The 19,335-nt window shown below is 47.2% G+C and overlaps 2 protein-coding genes across 2 annotated transcripts in view; both read right to left on the bottom strand.

Moving 5' to 3' along the window:
* The window catches only part of LOC146010035 (uncharacterized), a 97,598-nt gene that overhangs the window by 75,183 nt on the left and 3,080 nt on the right, over positions 1-19,335 (bottom strand). The window contains exon 2 of the mRNA XM_083150861.1: positions 11,405-11,501. Coding sequence (XP_083006987.1) covers positions 11,405-11,501 — 97 coding nt within the window. The remainder of the gene's footprint in view (positions 1-11,404; positions 11,502-19,335) is intronic.
* LOC146007365 (uncharacterized) lies at positions 1,547-8,719 on the bottom strand. The gene is made up of 4 exons (XM_083145713.1): positions 8,700-8,719; positions 8,576-8,603; positions 5,659-5,728; positions 1,547-3,614 (listed from the first exon to the last, which is right to left on the bottom strand). The coding sequence occupies exons 1-4, from the start codon at positions 8,717-8,719 to the stop codon at positions 2,791-2,793; spliced, it is 942 nt and encodes a 313-aa protein (XP_083001839.1). The 3' UTR covers positions 1,547-2,790.

The following is a 19,335-nucleotide window of genomic DNA, read 5'->3' as shown; positions in this document are numbered from 1 at the left end:
CTCCACAGCTTAATCCTAGTGTTTAGGCCTAACCCAAAAATGTTTAAGCAACATAAAAGACATGTGTTGACCATTCTCATGTCAAGCATTTGAACCTTTTGCACCTGATGTCCTCGAGCAATGTCAACCAATTCATCTGTTGACCATGTGAACTTTTAATGTGGACCTTTCCGATTGTCGACAAAGACATGGTTGATTTTTAATACAAATAACAAAAAATGCATTATTTTATTTTTATTTTTTAAAGGTTAAACTTTATTAAAAATAATTTAATTAAAGACAACTTGGGCCACATTTAGAGTTAGGACAATATCCAGCAAGGCGGTGAAATTTTGGACCTTGACCAAGACATGTTATTCTGTAGGGTGGGGGCAAGGGTGTGGACACCTTTAGAGTTGGAAAGAGAACATAAGTGAAGTCGAAAGGCCCCCCATACACTTTTCCAATTTGGCCACCTTTCACCCGATTCCGACCGATCGGGACGAGAAACCAGGTGAAAAGTGACCAAATCGAAGGTGTTTGACATCAATCCGATGGACGATCCTGTGCGCATTGGATCGGAGGTTGGACATCCAATCTCCAACCCAGGCCCCCCTCCCAGTGGTGGGGAGCGGGACTGCATGTAATGCATCACATGTAATCCGGCCGCCCGGGAAGGGTGGCTTAAGGGGGATCAAATGCCTATAGTCTGCCCTGAGACTTAACAATGTCAAATCTGCAGTGGTCAGGAATAAATAGCAGGGCTTGAACAGGTCCTGGCCATTATTTTCGACTGTTGGAAATATCGTCCCTAATGCTCAAAGTTGACATTGAGCTGCCCGGAATGTGTGTGCTACATGCAAATTCGGGCACTATTTCCTCTGCATGTAAAACAAATTCAGTTACACTCCCATCAAGTGTTTTTCCCATGCATCCTCTCATGTTTGAGAAGCGATAACTGATATCGGTAACTTTTCCCAAACACAGAGCAGGCATAGGTCTGATCTTTGGTGTGGACCTTCGTATGTCTAGTAAGTGTTGACTTTTGTCTAAATGTTTTCAGGGCAGGTGTGCTTTATAATGGCAGGGTGAGTAATCTGATGTTTATCTAGTTCCCTACTCTCTTCAAATTGTTCCTCACTTTCAGTGGAAGGGTTTCTCCCCAGTGTGGCTTCTATTATGTTTTCCCAAGTCCCTTCTCTCTGCAAACCGTTCTCCACATTCAGAGCACTGAAACGGCTTCTCTCCCGTGTGAGTCCTCAGATGGCTGACTAATCGCAACCGCTCTGCAAACCGTTTCCCACATTTGGAACATTGGAAAGCTTTCTCCCCAGTGTGACTTCTGTTATGCCTGATTAAAGTTATTCCATCTCCAAACCGCTTGCCGTATTCAGAGCACTGAAAAATGGTTTCTCTCCCGTTCTCAGATGGAAGACAAATGCCTCTGTCACCGCAAACAGCTTTCTACATTCGGAAGGAAAGAAGCAACTGTGTAGCTAGAGGGGCGCTGGTACGGTCTGCTCAGCCAAGCAGCTACCAAAGCTACAAAAGGAGGGGGGGGGGGGGGGGGGGGGCAGGTAGCTCTAAAACCAATGAGGATTTTTGATTAAAAATTTGACATTTATTGGTACACATACATAAATGATAATAACAGAGATAAAAATTGGGTTAAAAGAATATACACACTGCCCTTGATGCCAATTGTAAGGATTTTGATGGGATCCACTCCTATTAATGCCGTTAAAAGGTGGTAACTGAAGATGGGTATAATTACCATTGAGGTCCACCAATGTAGTTCTTCTGGGAGATCTTTATATCCTGGTTGGATTGCAGGTCAGCTGTGTCATCCCTTATTGGTGAAAAACTTGAGGGAAGGAGTCCACTGTAGGTGACTGTTGTTGAAATGGCCCACCTGATGGAAACGGCTGGTTGGATCCGAGGTTTAGAATGCAGAGGAGTATAGTGGCAGTTAGGGGCAGGTGAGGTAGGCAGCGCTGACGCGTTTCGCTGTCGCCAAGGGACAGCTTTTTCAAAAAAGTTTAAAAAAAAAAACTTTTGCAAGAGTTTGGGCACCCTGCAGAGTTAATACCTTGTACTGCCCCCTTTGGCAAGTATCACAGCTTGTAAACGCTTTTTGTAGCCAGCCAAGAGTCTTTCAATTCTTGTTTGAGGTATCTTCACCCATTCTGCCTTACAAAAGTCTTCCAGTTCTTTGAGATTCCTGGGCTGTCTGTGGCGCACGGCTCTTTTACGGTCTATGCATAGATTTTCAATTATGTTGAGGTCAGGAGATTGTGAAGGCCATGGCAAAACCTTCAGTTTACGCCTCTTGTTGTAATCCACCGTGGATTTTGAGGTGTGTTTAGGATCAATATCCATTTGTAGAAGCCAGCTTCTCTTTAACTTCAGCTTTTTCACAGATGGCATCAAGTTAGCGTCCAAAATGTGCTGGAATCTTATTAAATCCATTTTTCCTTCTACTCGTGAAATGAACCCCAAAGCATGATTGATCACCCCCATGCTTAACAGTTGGACAGAGGTTCTTTTAATTCAATTCCGTGCCTTTCCTTCTCAAAACGTACCTTTGCTCATTCTGGCCAAAAATATCTATTTTAACCTCATCGGCCCACAGAACTTGATTCCAAAATGCATCAGGCTTGTCTATAAGTTCAAACGCTGATTTTTGTGGTGAGGACGTAGAACAGGTTTTCTTCTGATGACTCTTCCATGAAGATCATATTTGTACAAGTATCTCTTTATAGTGGAATAGTGTACCACAACTCCAGTGTCTGCCAGATCTACCTGGAGGTATCATGAGGTCAAACGTGGATTTTGACTGGCTTTTCTCACAATAATGGGAGCTGTTGTGTCTGCTATTTTTCTTGGTCTTCCAGATCTTGCTTTAACTTCCACTGTTCCTGATGACTGCCATTTCTTAATTACATTTCGAACAGAGGATACAGGCATCTGATAACGCTTTGCTATCTTCTTATAGCCTTCTCCTGCTTTGTGAGCGTCAACTATTTTCAGTTTCAGTGTTGTACACAACTGCTTAGAGGAACCCATGGTGCTGATTGTTGGGGCAAGGTCAGATGAGCCTGGGCTTTTAAAACCTTTAAGATTGACATCACCTGGTGTATGACCTGCGGGTGTATACATGTCAGTGTCTGTGAGGTCTCCTCCACCACATGAGACTAGTTCCTCCCTAATATGAGTAGATGTATACGCTGTATGACCCCTGGGTTTATACAAGTCAGTGTCTGTGAGGTCTCCTCCACCACATGAGGCCGGTTCCTCCTTAATATGAGTAGATGTATCCTGTGTATGACCTGTGGGTGTATATATGTCAGTGTCTTTTATATCTCCTTCCTCGTCTGAATCTGTTCCCACTTTAGCAGGAGCAGATGTACACGGTTTATGATCTGTAGACCTAAAAATGTCAGCTTCTGTAATATATTCTCCCGCATGGGAGATGAATTCCTGAGTCACATTTATACCTGATTTTAACCCATTTTGGATATTATGCAAGTTAAAGCATTGTGACTGCTGGTCATTTTGGATAACTTTTATGTCCGCGTGTTCACAATCCAAAGAAGAAAACTTGGTGTTGGAGTCATCTTCATTCTCAGAAGCACCTGCAAAACATACAAATATACCTTCTGGTTAGACTTTGCTTCAGTTTGTTCTTGCCTCTAGCACAGTGGAATATAAATATGACCAGGCTGTAGGTTATCCCTTTGGGTTATCAGAAAACATCAGAGTTTGTGTTGGACTATAAATGTTGGGCAGGACAGGACCCGTGTAGAGGAGACAGAAGAATACAAGGCAGAGAATCTGAGTTTTATACCTATATAGAACCCACTTCTCTGAACCCAAAAAAAGAGTTTTTCAGGGGAAGTCAGCATGGACCTGGGCAGTAAAATAAAACAATCAGCGTTTGGAAGGAACCGGTGGAGTCACAAATTCATGGACCCAGATATCCGAGCATTAGACCAATTGCTCCAGGTCACCTAAGCAGAACGTTCAACCTATGGAATGACTGCATGAGGAACATACAGCCGAGGACCCCAGAGAGTAGGAAATCACTGTTGGGCTGCAGTAATGGTAAAGGCTCAGAGCTGGCCATTGGACTTCTCAGCAGTGAGGACCGATGAACTGGCCAGAGAGGTCATTCCTCACAATGGCACTTAGTCTAGTTGAATCGGACGGACGCATATTTCGGATAGGAACCGAGTGTTATTAGCCCCGCCTACCGTACGGATCGCTCACACCGTCCGAGTGCGGTAAGACGCCGATTGAACGGACCGCGAGTTTATATTTCATGTGAACACCTCCTCCATCTGTGGGAAACCTCCCCCACCGAGTGCTCCAGACCACTCAGACATTTTTCCGTATGAAGGCAGGGATATGGGTGGGCAGCTGACATCCGGCTATGTCAGCTGTCCACCCCCACATGTGCGTCACGGCCGCATTACCATACATACGCCCAGCCTTTTCATGGGAACGCCCATGAAACGCAGGGCGTATGCATATGGCAATGAGCCCAAACAGCCCTTCACACCCCTCTCCACCCCCTGCTCGGATGGTTCCGTACGATCATTTTCTGCACGGACCTCGTGAGAGGCGTTCGCACATGCGCAAACACCAAACATCGGCTGTCCGTCCGCGCTCGGAGCCATCCGACTCAATCAGAATAAGGGCCAATGTTCCAAACGGAATGGGAAGACAATCCAAGAGAATGAGCATTTAGAAAAGCAAAGGATTATAGGGGAATTCTAGATGGGTCTTTAGAAAACATGGTGCATCTCAGACATGGTGTCTGGTTATGTTAGTACTGACTGAGCATGTGCAAGATATAAGAACGGACCATGCAATGTGGTGCTAGGCACTGACCGGTACATCTTTAAATCGGTTAATATCCATCAGCGAACGACATAGTAGAAAATATATAAGCCACGTAGCCAGACAACGAGCGTCAGTCTCCCCAAGGGTCAAGGGAACTGCATGACATCAAGAAGATGAAGGACCTGTATATTGTGGACTTGGGCTAGTGTTGGTCTTTATGTAGACTAAACCATCACATTGGAACCCCCTCACCTGCTCCAACCCTGTATTTGCATCTGCTCTGTCCAGCCCCACCTCCTTCTCTTCTCTTGTTCCCCACACCCTGCTCCATCACCACTTCTTCCCACACGCTACTGCTTCCTTGATTACCCCCACCGCTCCATCTGACCACCGCCCTTTCCCACCTTCCTACACACGCTACTGCTTCCATACCTACACCACTGTTCCCATACTTCGCCCCACCGCTCCTCCACTGCACTACTCCTCTCATATTTGCCCTCTAACTAGAAATGATGCGCCTTCACTTTCGACCAATAGTGGTTGACCTTATGGCTGTCCACCTAGAGTCAATCTATCATGAGTCTGGATACCAGAATAACAGGCTTGTTGCCAGGGGTTACAAGATCGTTACCAGGGGTTACAAGCATGTAGCCAGGGGATTCCTATGCATTGCCAGTGGGGTTTTTTTGCTTGCTGTCAGGTAGTTACATTTTATTTTTTTATTTACAGTGTCTTATATAGTGCAGCATATTTCGTTGCGCTTTACAATTGGAGTCACATGACCATTGCCAAGGTTATAGGGATATGTAGAGTTCAAAGGGGTGAATCGCTCACCAGTCTTGCAGCAGTTAAAAGGATCAGCGTTTCGGTCTGCCTCTGGGACCTTTGTCAAGATGTATACACACTGCTCAAACACATAAAGGGAACACTTAAACAACACAATGTAACTCCAAGTCAATCACACTTCTGTGACATCACACTGTCCACTTAGGAAGCAACACTGATTGACAATCAATTTGGCATGCTGTTGTGCAAATGGGATAGACAACAGGTGGGAATTATAGGCAATTAGCAGGACACGTTGGGAGATGTTCTGCAGGCGGTGACCACAGACCACTTCTCAGCTCCGATGCTTTCTGGCTGATGGTTTGGTCACTTTTGAAAGCTGGCGGTGCTTTCACTCTAGTGGTAGCATGAGACGGAGTCTACAACCCACACAAGTGGCTCAGGTAGTGCAGCTCATCCAGGATGGCACATCAATGCGAGCTGTGGCAAGTAGGTTTACTGTGTCCAGAGCATGGAGGCGCTACCAGGAGACAGGCCAGTACATCAGGAGACGTGGAGGAGGGAGTAGGAGGGCAACAACCCAGCAGCAGGACCGCTACCTCCGGCTTTGTGCAAGGAGGAACAGGCGGAGCACTGCCAGAGCCCTGCAAAATGACCTCCAGCAGGCCACAAATGTGCATGTGTCTACTCAAACGGTCAGAAACAGACTCCGTGAGGGTGGTATGAGGGCCCGACGTCCACAGGTGGGGGTTGTGCTTACAGCCCAACACCGTGCAGGACGCTTGGCATTTGCCAGAGAACACCAAGAGTGGCAAATTCACCGCTGGCGCCCTGTGCTCTTCACAGATGACAGCAGGTTCACACTGAGCACATGTGACAGACATGACAGAGTCTGGAGACACCAAGGAGAACATTCTGCTGCCTGCAACCTCCTCCAGCATGACCGGTTTGGCAGTGGGTCAGTAATGGTGTGGGATGGCATTTCTTTGGGGGGGCCACACAGCCCTCCATGTGCTTGCCAGAGGTAGCCTGACTGAGATCCTCAGACCCCTTGTGAGACCATATGCTGGTGCGGTTGGCCCTAGGTTCCTCCTAATAGAAGACTATGCTAGACCTCATGTGGCTGGAGTGTGTCAGCAGTTCCTGCAATACGAAGGCATTGATGCTATGGACTGGCCGCCCGTTTCCCAGACCAGAATCCAATTGAGCACATCTGGGACATCATGTCTCACTCCATCCACCAAAGCCACGTTGCACCACAGACTGCCCAGGAGCTGGCGGATGCTTTAGTCCAGGTCTGGGAGGAGATCCCTCAGGAGACCATCTGCCACCTCATCTGGAGCATGCCCATGCGTTGTAGGGAGGTCATACAGGCACGTGGAGGCCACACACACTACTGAGCCTCATTCTGACTTGTTTTAAGGACATTACATCAGCCTGTAGTTTGTTTTTCCACTTCAATTTTGAGTGCGACTCCAAATCCAGACCTCCATGGGTTAATAAATTTGATTTCTGTTGATAATTTGTGTGTGATTTTGTTGTCAGCACATTCAGCTATGTAAAGAACAAAGCATTTAATAAGAATATCTCATTCATTCAGATCTAGGATGTGATGTGTTATGTTAGTGTTCCCTAAATTTTTTTGAGCTGTGTGTATATAGTAGTAGGACCTCTAGCATCTATCCAGTAGGACCTTAAGCTTCTGTCTTCTCCAAGGCAGTGGCCATTTTTGGAATGACGTTTTCAGATACAGACAGCGAGACCCATTGGAATCTGCAGAGACCATGCGCCTCCACAGACCTGGCTGACCCAAGCCACCGCCTGAGCTGCAGCGCCATTGTCGCCACCGCTCTGTCCCTCATTCCCACACATATTATATTTATCGATACCGCTGGGCTATCGCACAACCGGCTGACACCATGGGCCTGATTCAGACCTACTTCTTCTTCTTCTCGCGGGATGCGATCATATGGTCTACAGCATGATGGCCGACAGTCATTAGGTGGACACCATTAGGTCGACATGGGAAAAAGGCGACAGGTCATTAGTTCGACAATGTCTAGGTCGACAGTCAAAAGGTCAACATGGGATTTTCCACAGTTTTTTGAGCCAACATGTGCCGACAGGGGGTATTTCAAGCCCTACCATCCACTAGGGCAGGGCTGGGCAATAGCGGCCCTCCAGATGTTGATGAACTACACATACCAGCATGCCTTGCATCAGTTTCAGCATGGCCACAGCAAAACTAATGCAAAGCACCCTGGGATGTGTAGTTCATCAACAGCAGGAGGACCACTATTGCCCAGCCCTGCACTAGGACGTGGCGGGAGAATAAAATAGTGTGCCGAGCGTCGACATCCAGGTAAAAAAACTGTGAAAAACACCATGTCGACCGATAAAAGCCAGCGTCTGCTTTTCAACGCTAGCCGTATGCAGGGTGAGAGACAGGCCGCCGGCGTTCGGGGCGGCACCCGGCCGTTTCCTGACAGTGACCAGGAAAAATGCCGTTTTCTGTCATTACCTCGGACGTCAGCGCCGGCCCCGATCAGCCAATTTCTTCACAGTCAACGAGTGAGTCCTGGGATACTCAGCCACTGCACGTAGAGGAGGAATGTTGCAATGGCGAGCGATTCTGAATGGAGGTGCAGGATTTTGCAAGGCTGCGACGCCATTGGCAGCCTTGCACATGGGCGGGTTTTAAAACTGCCGTGGGCGGCGGCGGCGGCTTAATGAACTTTGGGCTCCGAAGATTAGCAGACCAGCGATCAAGTGTGAATTACCCCCTATATGTCACTGTGTATATTCCTAAGGCCCCCGCAATATCATCGTCAACATCGGAAGGCAAATTGTACCGTGTGTACACACAATAAGGTACAAAGAAAAACAATATAACAAATGGTTTGGGCAACTCAAAAACATTGGTACCAGCTGACTGTCATTTTGTAACACCATGAACTCGCCTTACCCAGTGATGTAAGGGGCCGGTGACTCTCCTTCATGTCGTCCTTGTACAGACCCCTGTGTTCCTCTATATACTCCCCCTCCTGCATGGAGAGACAGACAGTGACATCCTCACATCTTCCAGGCACCTGACACACACAATGATCATCACCCAGACACATCCCCCGGTGTTACTGTATAATGTCCCATTCCCCGCAGTCACCTCTCCGGTCACATCACCTGGTGTTACTGTATAACGTCCCATTCCCAGCAGTCACCTCTCCGGTCACATCCCCCAGTGTTACTGTATAACGTCCCATTCCCAGCAGTCACCTCTCCTGTCACATCTCCCGGTGTTACTGTATAATGTCCCATTCCCAGCAGTCACCTCTCCGGTCACATCCCCCGGTGTTACTGTATAACGTCCCATTCCCAGCAGTCACCTCTCCGGTCACATCCCCCGGTGTTACTGTATACCGTCCTATTCCCAGCAGTCACCTCTCCAGTCACATCCCCCAGTGTTACTGTATAACGTCCCATTCCCAGCAGTCACCTCTCCGGTCACATCCCCCGGTGTTACTGTATACCGTCCCATTCCCAGCAGTCACCTCTCCAGTCACATCCCCCAGTGTTACTGTATAACGTCCCATTCCCAGCAGTCACCTCTCCGGTCACATCCCCCGGTGTTACTGTATAACGTCCCATTCCCAGCAGTCACCTCTCCGGTCACATCCCCCGGTGTTACTGTATAACGTCCCATTCCCAGCAATCACCTCTCCGGTCACATCCCCCGGTGTTACTGTATAACGTCCCATTCCCAGCAGTTACCTCTCCGGTCACATCCCCCGGTGAAACTGTATAAAGTCCCATTCTAAGCAGTCACCTCTCCGGTCACATCCCCCAGTGTTACTGTATAACGTCCCATTCCCAGCAGTCACCTCTCCAGTCACATCCCCCGGTGTTACCGTATAACGTCCCATTCCCAGCAGTCACATCCCCCCGGTGTTACTGTATAACGTCCCATCCCAGCATTCACCTCTCCGGTCACATCCCCCGGTGTTACTGTATAATGTCCCATTCCCCGCAGTCACCTCTCCGGTCACATCCCCCGGTGTTACTGTATAATGTCCTATGCCCAGCAGTCACCTCTCCGGTCACATCCCCGGTATTACGGTATAACGTCCCATTCCCAGCAGTCACCTCTCTGGTCACATCCCCCGTGTTACTGTATAACGTCCTATTCCCAGCAGTCACCTCTCCGGTCACATCCCCGGTATTACGGTATAACGTCCCATTCCCAGCAGTCACCTCTCCGGTCACATCCCCGGTATTACAATATAACGTCCCATTCCCAGCAGTCACCTCTCCGGTCACATCCCCCGGTGTTACTGTATAACGTCCCATTCCCAGCAGTCACCTCTCAGGTCACATCCCCCAGTGTTACTGTATAACGCCCCATTCCCAGCAGTCACCTCTCCGGTCACATCCCCCCAGTGTTACTGTATAATGTCCCATTCCCAGCAGTCACCTCTCCGGTCACATCCGCCGGTGTTACTGTATAATGTCATAATCCCAGCAGTCACCTCTCCGGTCACATCCCCCCAGTGTTACTGTATAACGTCCCATTCCCAGCAGTCACCTCTCCGTCCAGCAGCTGAGTGATCTTGTTGGTGAGTTCCAGGATCCTCTGGTCAGTGTCTCTCTCATGTATCAGTGAGTGAGGTGGAGGCACCGTGATGGGACGCTGGGTCCTGCAGATCCCTCCTGATACATATGGACTGCTATTGCGTTTGATACGTACGCTGGATTTCTTCACAACAATATAGTCCTATATATTGGGAGACATAAATACTAGTAGGCAGAGAACTTTCTGGACACAAGTACATCCACACAGTAAATTCTTCTCATGTCATAATGTGTAAATCATCCCCTGTTCCTGCAAACCAAAATACCTTATATGCCAGGATCTAATGACATCTGAAGGAATCTTATATATTAATACTTCACTTATTTTTGTTTAGTTACTAGAGGTAAGTATCACTGTAACACTCCCAGACCCCCTCACCCCCCAGTCAGGTCCATGTAATAGTAATAGAGGTAAGAGTGATGTCACTGTGACGCTCCCAGGCCCCCTCACCTCCCCGGTCAGGTCCCTGTGTCAGTAATAGAGATAAGAGTGATGTCACTGTGACGCTCCCAGACCCCCTCACCTCCCCGGTCAGGTCCCTGTGTCAGTAATAGAGATAAGAGTGATGTCACTGTGACGCTCCCAGGCCCCCTCACCTCCCCGGTCAGGTCCCTGTGTCAGTAATAGAGATAAGAGTGATGTCACTGTGACGCTCCCAGACCCCCTCACCTCCCCGGTCAGGTCCCTGTGTCAGTAATAGAGATAAGAGTGATGTCACTGTGACGCTCCCAGGCCCCCTCACCTCCCCGCTCAGGTCCCTGTATCAGTAATAGAGATAAGAGTGATGTCACTGTGATGCTCCCAGAACCCCTCACCTCCCCGGTCAGGTCCCTGTGTCAGTAATAGAGATAATAGTGATGTCACTGTGATGCTCCCAGACCCCCTCACCTCCCCAGTCAGGTCCCTGTGTTAGTAATAGAGATAAGAGTGATGTCACTGTGATGCTCCCAGACCCCCTCACCTCCCCTGTCAGGTTCCTGTGTCAGTAATAGAGATAAGAGTGATGTCACTGTGACGCTCCCAGACCCCCTCACCTCCCCAGTCAGGTCCCTGTGTCAGTAATAGAGATAAGAGTGATGTCACTGTAACGCTCCCAGATCCCCTCACCTCCCCAGTCAGGTCCCTGTGTTCGTAATAGAGATAAGAGTGATGTCACTGTGACCTCACCTCCCCAGTCAGCAGGTAGATGATCTCCAGGGTAAGGTTCAGTATCCGTTCAGTCTGTTCTTTCCTGGATTTCCCCATCCTCTGTAAAGATTTACTCCTAAAAGGTAAAAGTTTCTATATTACTGATAGAATAATGTACAGTAAGATGTGATACAGCTCAGGTATTACATTGCTGTATTTGGTATATTACAATATGTGACATATCAGTAATATATATGACAGTATAGTTACAGATCAGCTATTACATGTAGTGTGAGTATAGTAATGTATGAGAGTTATATTAGTGATCCGCCGGCTGCAGCTTCCCCAGGTCCCCAGCAGAGGGCTCTCTTACATTTCTCGATGTGTGAAATATGGAGCTGAGAGCATTTGGATGGAGGTGGGGTTCTGTGCGTGCCCTGGATCGCCCTCCCTCACCCCACATCACCACAGCTCGGGACACACAGTGCTAAGTGATGGGCTGCAGACAAGTTGGAGGGAGATCCAACCCCAAGTACAAGTGATCTCCATGGCCAGCCGTTCACTCACGTCATCACTCAACAAAAAGACATTTGACCCAGCACCCCGGCTAGTGCAGTGTAACACAGATCTGTGCACAGTAGGGATGGCCACAGACCATCGATGATTCAAAATCATCAATGGTTTATAACCGATGTTGAATACTTTTGCCATCAATGGGGAGAACCAAATGGTTTCCCTCCATCAATGGCACAGCAAAACCAATGTTTATTATTTTTTTTCAAAGTGCTGGGACACAGCGCATAGCTCCACCCCCTGATAACCGTGAAGCCCCACCCCTATGTTTTGATTGGCCCACAAGCCAATCAGTAAACAAAAAAAACAAAAAAGAAGAAAGATGACCATCTATAGGTAGAAACATCGATGGCCATCCATTGCATAGTTTTCCACTATTGATATCCAGATTCACTACTGCCACTGATGGCAGCGATGGCCAAACCTAGTGCAGATACAGGGGATCCTGGAGTAGTGTGGCTGGTATAAATGTAGGTTAGTGATCATTCTAGCACCCTGCGCCTTTCAAAACCCATGCAGTTCCCCTTACTGCCTGGGGTGTCGCTGTCTGCTTTGCTTTGTGTATATATCACAGCACATGATGTATATCAGTGATATATTAGTTACTAAATTGCAGTATGTAAATGTATACAACACAGTACCAGGTAGATTAATCATTTCACCACTTCAGTGGGCTGTCCCGGGCATACCACCAATATGAAGGTTTGTGTCACTGGCCCATACCTCTCCGGGCACCCCCCACAGTGGTCGCTCCCCCCTCCCCTCCTGTCATCCCCCCTCGCCCCTATGCTCTGTGGTGGGTATTACACTGATGTATATGATGTATATCAGTAACATAGGCAGTAGTGCAGTATAATACAGATGGGATTGTGCATATTACAGTATAAGGTGCATATTAGTGATATAATTATATACAGTATAATACACATCCCCTTATTACACTGATGTATATGATGTATATCAGTAACACAGGCAGTAGTGCAGTATAATACAGATGGGATTGTGCATATTACAGTATAAGGTGCATATTAGTGATATAATTATATACAGTATAATACACATCCCCTTATTACACTGATGTATATAGGGTTACCACCCGCCCGGGATTACTCCGGACAGTTCGGTAATTGGACCGGGTGTCCGGAGTCCGGACGGGTGCCGTTCCCGGACTATAGAATGTCCGGGAACTGGAGACCAGACTGGAGATCCTGCGCAGCGCTGCCGGGGACAGCCAGCTAGAGACCGGCAGCGCTGCGACTGTGAGGAGAAGGATGAGCAGTTCCGCCTGTGACTATTTCAAATATCACGCCTGCCCTGCTCGCAGTCAGCCAGCCAATCGAATTCGGCGGCTCCTGATTGACAGCTGGACTGCGAGCAGGGCAGGCGCGATTTTTTAAATAGCGCGACTGCCTCTGGGCGCAGCAGCTGCAGTCAGGTCAGGTGGCCGGCTAACCCTGCTGTGACACGGAGCTGACGGCGGGCAGGGTGAAGCCTGGCCAGATTGGCTATTACTTTTACTGGGGAAGGTCCGGGGGGGGGGGGCGATTGGTGTACGGGGCCGCCTGTCATACATGGCCCCGCCCTCGCCTCCTTCCGTGCACAACACGCTTGCTGACTGACTGATGTATACCGCGCACACCCACCGGCCCGCATTAGGAGAACAAGCCCCGCCCACCCGGCTGTCAGGAATAGGAGGTCCGTGGTAGAGGTAAATATGAGTCCATTTTACACAGTCTGACCTTTTCCTGCTCTGCGCTATTTATGTGCTGTCCCTGGTAGGCATAATCTGTATCTGATGTTTCACTTGTGAGCCCCCTGCTATTTAGGTTTAGGCTGTAGCAGAGGGTTAGTGTTAGGCTATAGGGGCGGGAGAGTAAGGATTAGAATGTGTAGGGTCAGGATTTGGGACGGGAGGGTTAGGGATTAGGGTTATTTTAGGATTTTTAGAGGGGTCAGTATTTTCCGTTTTGGGATGCCGGGGGAGTTTAAGATTAGGTAGGGATAAAGTTAGGCTGTAGGGTAGGGGTTAGGTTTAGGCTGCGGCGTGTGTAGGGTTACCACCCGTCCGGGATTACTCCGGACAGTCCGGTAATTTAGACCGGAGTCCGGACGGGTGGCTTTCCCAGACTATACATAGTCCGGGAATGAGTCCCCCGTCTGCCCTCCCCGGCCGCCCGGCTCCCTCCGCTTGTTTATGAGGTGGCAGTTGTGTCTGTGTTGTCCCTATCTTCGGAAAAAATTGAGTCCTGGCATAACAAGTAATAAGCATGATGTGTAATGGGCATCATCGTGTGTGGCATAACATGTAATGGGCATTATGGCATGTGGTATACTATGGCATTTTGTACACTATGTAATGGGTGTGTGACATGTAATCGCCATTATGTTTAAATTTTTTGCCGCGCGCACTGTCTATTTTATTCCTCCTTTACAAAAAAATGGTTTCAGTCCTAGCATATTGTGTAATGGGCATCACGCTGTGTGACGTGTAATGAGCATTATGGCATGTGGTATACTATGGCATTTTGTACACTATGTAATAGGTATGTGACATGTAATCAGCATTATGTTGAAAATTTTTGCCGCGCGCCTACGCCGGGCACTGTCTGTATTGTTCCTCCTTACCAAAAAACATTTTTTTTTTTCAAATTTAAATTTTTATTGAATGTCACAAATTCAAATATACAATAAAAAAACATTTCAAGCGTGTCTCATGACTTTGATTTTTCCATTTTTTTTTGGGGGGTGTGGTACAGAACAAAGATAGGGGGGGGGGGGGAGGGGGAGGAGGGGGGGGGTACGGTTACATTTCCATAGTGTAATAATATAGTGCAAAAGTACAGTGATACAACATATTAGAATGGTCGAAGTTAATAGGTACATACATTGTTCAATCTTCCATTGCTAGTTCTGATTTGTATTCCACCCAAGTCTGCCATAGCCTAGTTGCGGAAGTTGATGGCGTTGAGTTATAGGATGTGCCAGCTGTTTCAAATTCAAAGTGTGATTGTACTGCCTCTTCTATCTCTTTAAGGCTAGGTATGTTAGTTGTCCTCCAGTTGCGGGCTAGGAGACGTTTGGTTGAGGCCAATATGTGGCCGACAACATATTTATCAGAGTATGAGGCTATGTCTGGGAGGATATGAAACAGTGCAACTTTCGGCTGTGGGTCAATAGTATGGTGTAGTATATTAGAGGTCAATTGGAATATTTTCCTCCAGAGGTTAGCCACTAGAGGACAAGTCCAAAATATGTGGTATATTGATCCCACCCCGCCACAATTGCGCCAGCAGGATCTTGGGTTCGTAGCGCTTATTTTGTGGAGGAGGGCGGGGGTCATATACAGCCTATGTAATAGTTTAAAAAATTGTTCTATATGGGATATACACTTAGACATTTTAAAGCACATCTGAAACACGGATTGCCATTCCTCTTCTGATATAGGCAGGCCCATATCTGTTTCCCATTTGACTTGAGAGGGAAATTTTGAGTATTGTTGAGGTGTGACTAGAGAATTGTACCACCTAGATATTGCTCCTTTATTGTTTGTCTTTTGGAGTAATGCCATTAATGTATTGGGTATTGGCTTCAGGGCTTGGGGGGGTGGGGAGACAGTTTGTAGCCAGTGTCGCACCTGTAAATATTTATAGAACTCTTGCCAGGGTATGGAGTACTTTTCTTGAATTTGGGTGAAGGAAAGTATTGTTCCTGATTCTGTCAAATCTTTCAATGTGATAATGTTGTTAGCTATCCATAGGTCGAGGGACAGGTCTGGGATCAGGCGTGCTAGTCCCCTCAATGATAATTCTAGTGTGGGTTGTGGCCCTCCCAGCATACGGGTCCTCAGTGTGTTCCATGTTTTACATACCGCCTGGACCACTATAGAGGGACGGACAATTTGTTTTACCTCCGGTGGAGGTAGCCATAGTAAATCCACGAGGGGAAATTGAGATACCAGGCCTCTTTCCACTATGACCCAGGGTTTGGGTTCATCAGTTGTCATCCATGCCCCTATAGAGGCTAGTAACGAGGCCCTTTGGTACGCTTGGAGGTCTGGATACGCCAGGCCTCCATATGCTTTGGGTTGAGCCATAATCTTTTTTGCCAGCCTCGGCTTTTTGCCTTTCCAAACGTATGCTATAAATAATTTATCGAATTTTGCGAGTAGGGAGTCTGGTAGCAATATGGGTATTGTTCTAAATAAATACAGCAATTTTGGAAGCAGCACCATTTTTAGAGCCGCTATTCGACCCATCCATGACACGTGTTGCATCATCCATTCCTGTGTTAATTTTTTAAGATTAGCTAATAGTGGGAGGTAGTTATATGAAAGAATGTTTTGGGTCTTTGCCGGGACCTGTATACCCAGGTATTTGATGCTATTATCCTGCCATGCATATGAGTATTTAGATTTAAGTTGATCTAGCAGGGTGGGGGTGAAGTGAATCGGGAGGGCTTCCGTCTTGGAGCAATTTAATTTATAAAAGGATACTGATGAATATACCTGTAGTACTTTGTGTAAGCTCCGCAAGGAGGTGCTGGGGTTTGTAATAGTCAACAGTACATCATCCGCAAACAAGCATATTTTCTGCGAGTGATCAAACAGTGAGGGGCCTGTTATTGTAGTTGTAGTCCTGATAGTTTCGGCCAGCGGCTCAATTGCCAGGGCGAACATTAGGGGAGATAGGGGGCAGCCCTGGCGCGTGCCATTGGATATAGTAAAGGCAACTGATAGCATTCCATTTATGAAGACTTTTGCTGATGGGTTCGAGTATAGGGCTAATATTGATGATAGGGCCCTATCTTTAATACCAAATTTAATCAGCACTTCCCGTAAATACCCCCAGTGCAGGCGATCAAACGCCTTCTCCGCATCCAACGAGAGCAGAAGCAGCGGCTCAGGGGACACGGAGAAGGCATCCAAGACATCAACCAGTCTCCTAGTGTTATCCGATGCTTGGCGGCCGCTCACAAACCCCACCTGGTCGTGACAGATGAGTGATGGGAGCAGCGGCGCAAGTCTATTGGCAATGAGCTTTGCGTATATTTTCACATCGGTGTTTAGAAGTGCAATGGGGCGAAAATTGGCAAGACTAGAGGGATTCTTCCCCGGTTTGGGGAACGCGACTATTCTTGCTTCTAACATTTCTGTTGGGAAGGTCCCTTTTGCGGAAGCCTCTTCATATACTTGTTGCATTGGGCGGGAAAGTGAGTTTTTAAAGGTTTTGTAAAATTTATTAGTGTAGCCGTCGGGGCCTGGTGCTTTTTCTAGTGGCAGGTCAGATATGGCTTTCTCAATCTCATCAATTGACCAAGGGCTCTCCAAAGTAGCAAGAGCGGTCGGGTCCAGGGAGGGCAGAGAGATATTTTCTAAAAAGGAGGCTATGCCTTCCATAGTGGGTTGGGGGGTCTCAGGGTCGTCTTTTAAATTGTACAGTGAGGAATAATATTCGGCGAAGGCATTCGCAATCTCGGACGGATCCGTAACTTTCGTGCCTTTCAGATTTACCACCCCCTTTACTCTCTCCTGTGCCACCTTGCTCCTAAGTTTTCGTGCTAATAGCTTACCGGCTTTATCGCCATGGACATAAAATTTTTGTTTCAATTTAAAGAGGTTTCTGTGCACCTCCTGGAGGGATAGCACGTTCCATTCTTCCCTAGTTTTAAGTAGATTTTTGTATATTGATTTGTCAGTGGGGGAAAGTTTAAGTTTGGATTCTAGTTCAGCTAGGCGGGTTTCTACATCTTTCATTAATTTATTTTGATTGGTGCGGTGCCTGGCTGCTGCTTGTATAATTGACCCTCTGACCACTGCTTTCAAAGTGCACCAGTAGTTAAAAGTGTTTGTGTCAGCTGGATCATTTGTATCCAGAAACATTTGTAGATTTTTTTGTATAGCCTCCTTAACGCTTGGGATGTCTAGGAGGTAGTTGCCAAGGCGCCACTGTCTCGAGCCAGGGTGGTAATGGTTTAAGTCCCACCTAAGTGATAAGGCCGAGTGATCAGACCAGGGTATGGGGATTATACTAGCTTTTTTGATCTGCTGGAGTGTCCATTTGTCCGAGAGGGCTAAATCAATTCTAGAGTAAGAATTATGTACTGGGGAGTAGAAGGTATAGTCTCTACTTGAGGGATTTTTTGCCCTCCAGATATCATATAGGGCATATTCGTTTAGAATCTTCCTAAATTGATTGGATTGATCTTTAAGGGTGGGTTTGGTTAGAGTTCGGAGTGGGGTTGACTTATCCATATGGGCGTCTAATACCTGGTTAAAGTCGCCTAGGAGTAGTAGGCTTCCCGAGCAGTTAGCTTGCAGTACTGTGCAAAATTTTCGTATAAAGGGAATCTGTTTGGAGTTAGGTACATATACATTCGCTATCGTGACTTGTTTATTTTCCAACTGACCGTTTAGAATTAGGTAGCGACCCTCTGAATCTGTTGTTTGTTTTTCTAATATGAATTTGCATGCTGAGGATATTAGGATCGCTACTCCTGCTTTTTTTTTGGGGCCATTGGAGGTGTAGGTAGTAGGGAATTTAAAGTTAGTGAATTTAGGTGCAGAAGAGGCCATAAAGTGAGTTTCCTGGACCGCCACCACATGCGCTTTCACTTTAGCAAAGTGATGTAATGCTAGTTTCCTTTTGTTCGGTGAGTTAAGACCCTTAACATTTAAAGACAAAACGTTAACCATTTTTTAGCTGAATTTGGCGTGCTAGTCTGGAGTTCGGTGTAAGAACATTACTTTGCAGAATCAAAGGAGTGGTTCGATTAGTGAGGTATATTATGGACCGTACCTTTTGGTTAGGTGGGGGGAAAAAACAGGGGTAATACGGGGGGGTTTGAGAGTACCAATTAGGTACTACTAGACAAGGCCACATTAGGCGGTGGCACATTTAGGGGGCGCGGAGAGAATATGCGCCTCTGTCATTCTCTGGTTAGTGAGATTGTGTTGGATAAGATTAGTGCAGATTAGTTTTAGCAAATATCTAAACAAATGCAGTATAACATACTATCTATATAACAGTAGTGTAACAGTTTTTATAACAATAATACTCCTGGGTAACTTTCCAGGCATCGCCATGAGCGATGAGCATAGCAACAGGGAAACATAAGAGGGAGAGATATCTGGACCGTCAGCCCGCCCCTTTTTATTGCTAGCCCATTGTAGGGTGGGGCAGTCAGGGGAAATCCCCGGGTTTTCATCAGGTGCGGGCTAACTGCACAGACACCTCACATATCTCTTAGACGTAAACTGCCAAACTTTCAGCGTTCAATTATGGCTAAATTCAAAGGATATGTTGAGTCCAAGGGTGTTCCCAGCTTATTTCGACGTGAGCCAGTCGTTGTTCAGTCTGGGGGGTTTTGAGGTCGCTGCCGCGATGCCATCTAAGTTCCAT

Source organism: Crinia signifera, chromosome 6, assembly GCF_055691185.1.
Source record: "Crinia signifera chromosome 6, ASM5569118v1, whole genome shotgun sequence".
Taxonomy (NCBI): domain Eukaryota; kingdom Metazoa; phylum Chordata; class Amphibia; order Anura; family Myobatrachidae; genus Crinia; species Crinia signifera.
The sequence above is the reverse complement of the archived record's forward strand: the minus strand, read 5'-3'. Positions and strand labels throughout refer to the sequence as shown.

Excerpts from the sequence above, each read along its gene's own strand:
- LOC146007365 (XM_083145713.1), bottom strand. The coding sequence starts at position 8,719 with ATGATCATTGTGTGTGTCAG. Across the intron at positions 5,729-8,575 it reads CCGGCCCCTTACATCACTGG|TGTGTATACATCTTGACAAA; the intron begins GTAAGGCGAGTT and ends GTGTTTGAGCAG. Across the intron at positions 3,615-5,658 it reads TTTTAACTGCTGCAAGACTG|GTGCTTCTGAGAATGAAGAT; the intron begins GTGAGCGATTCA and ends TATGTTTTGCAG.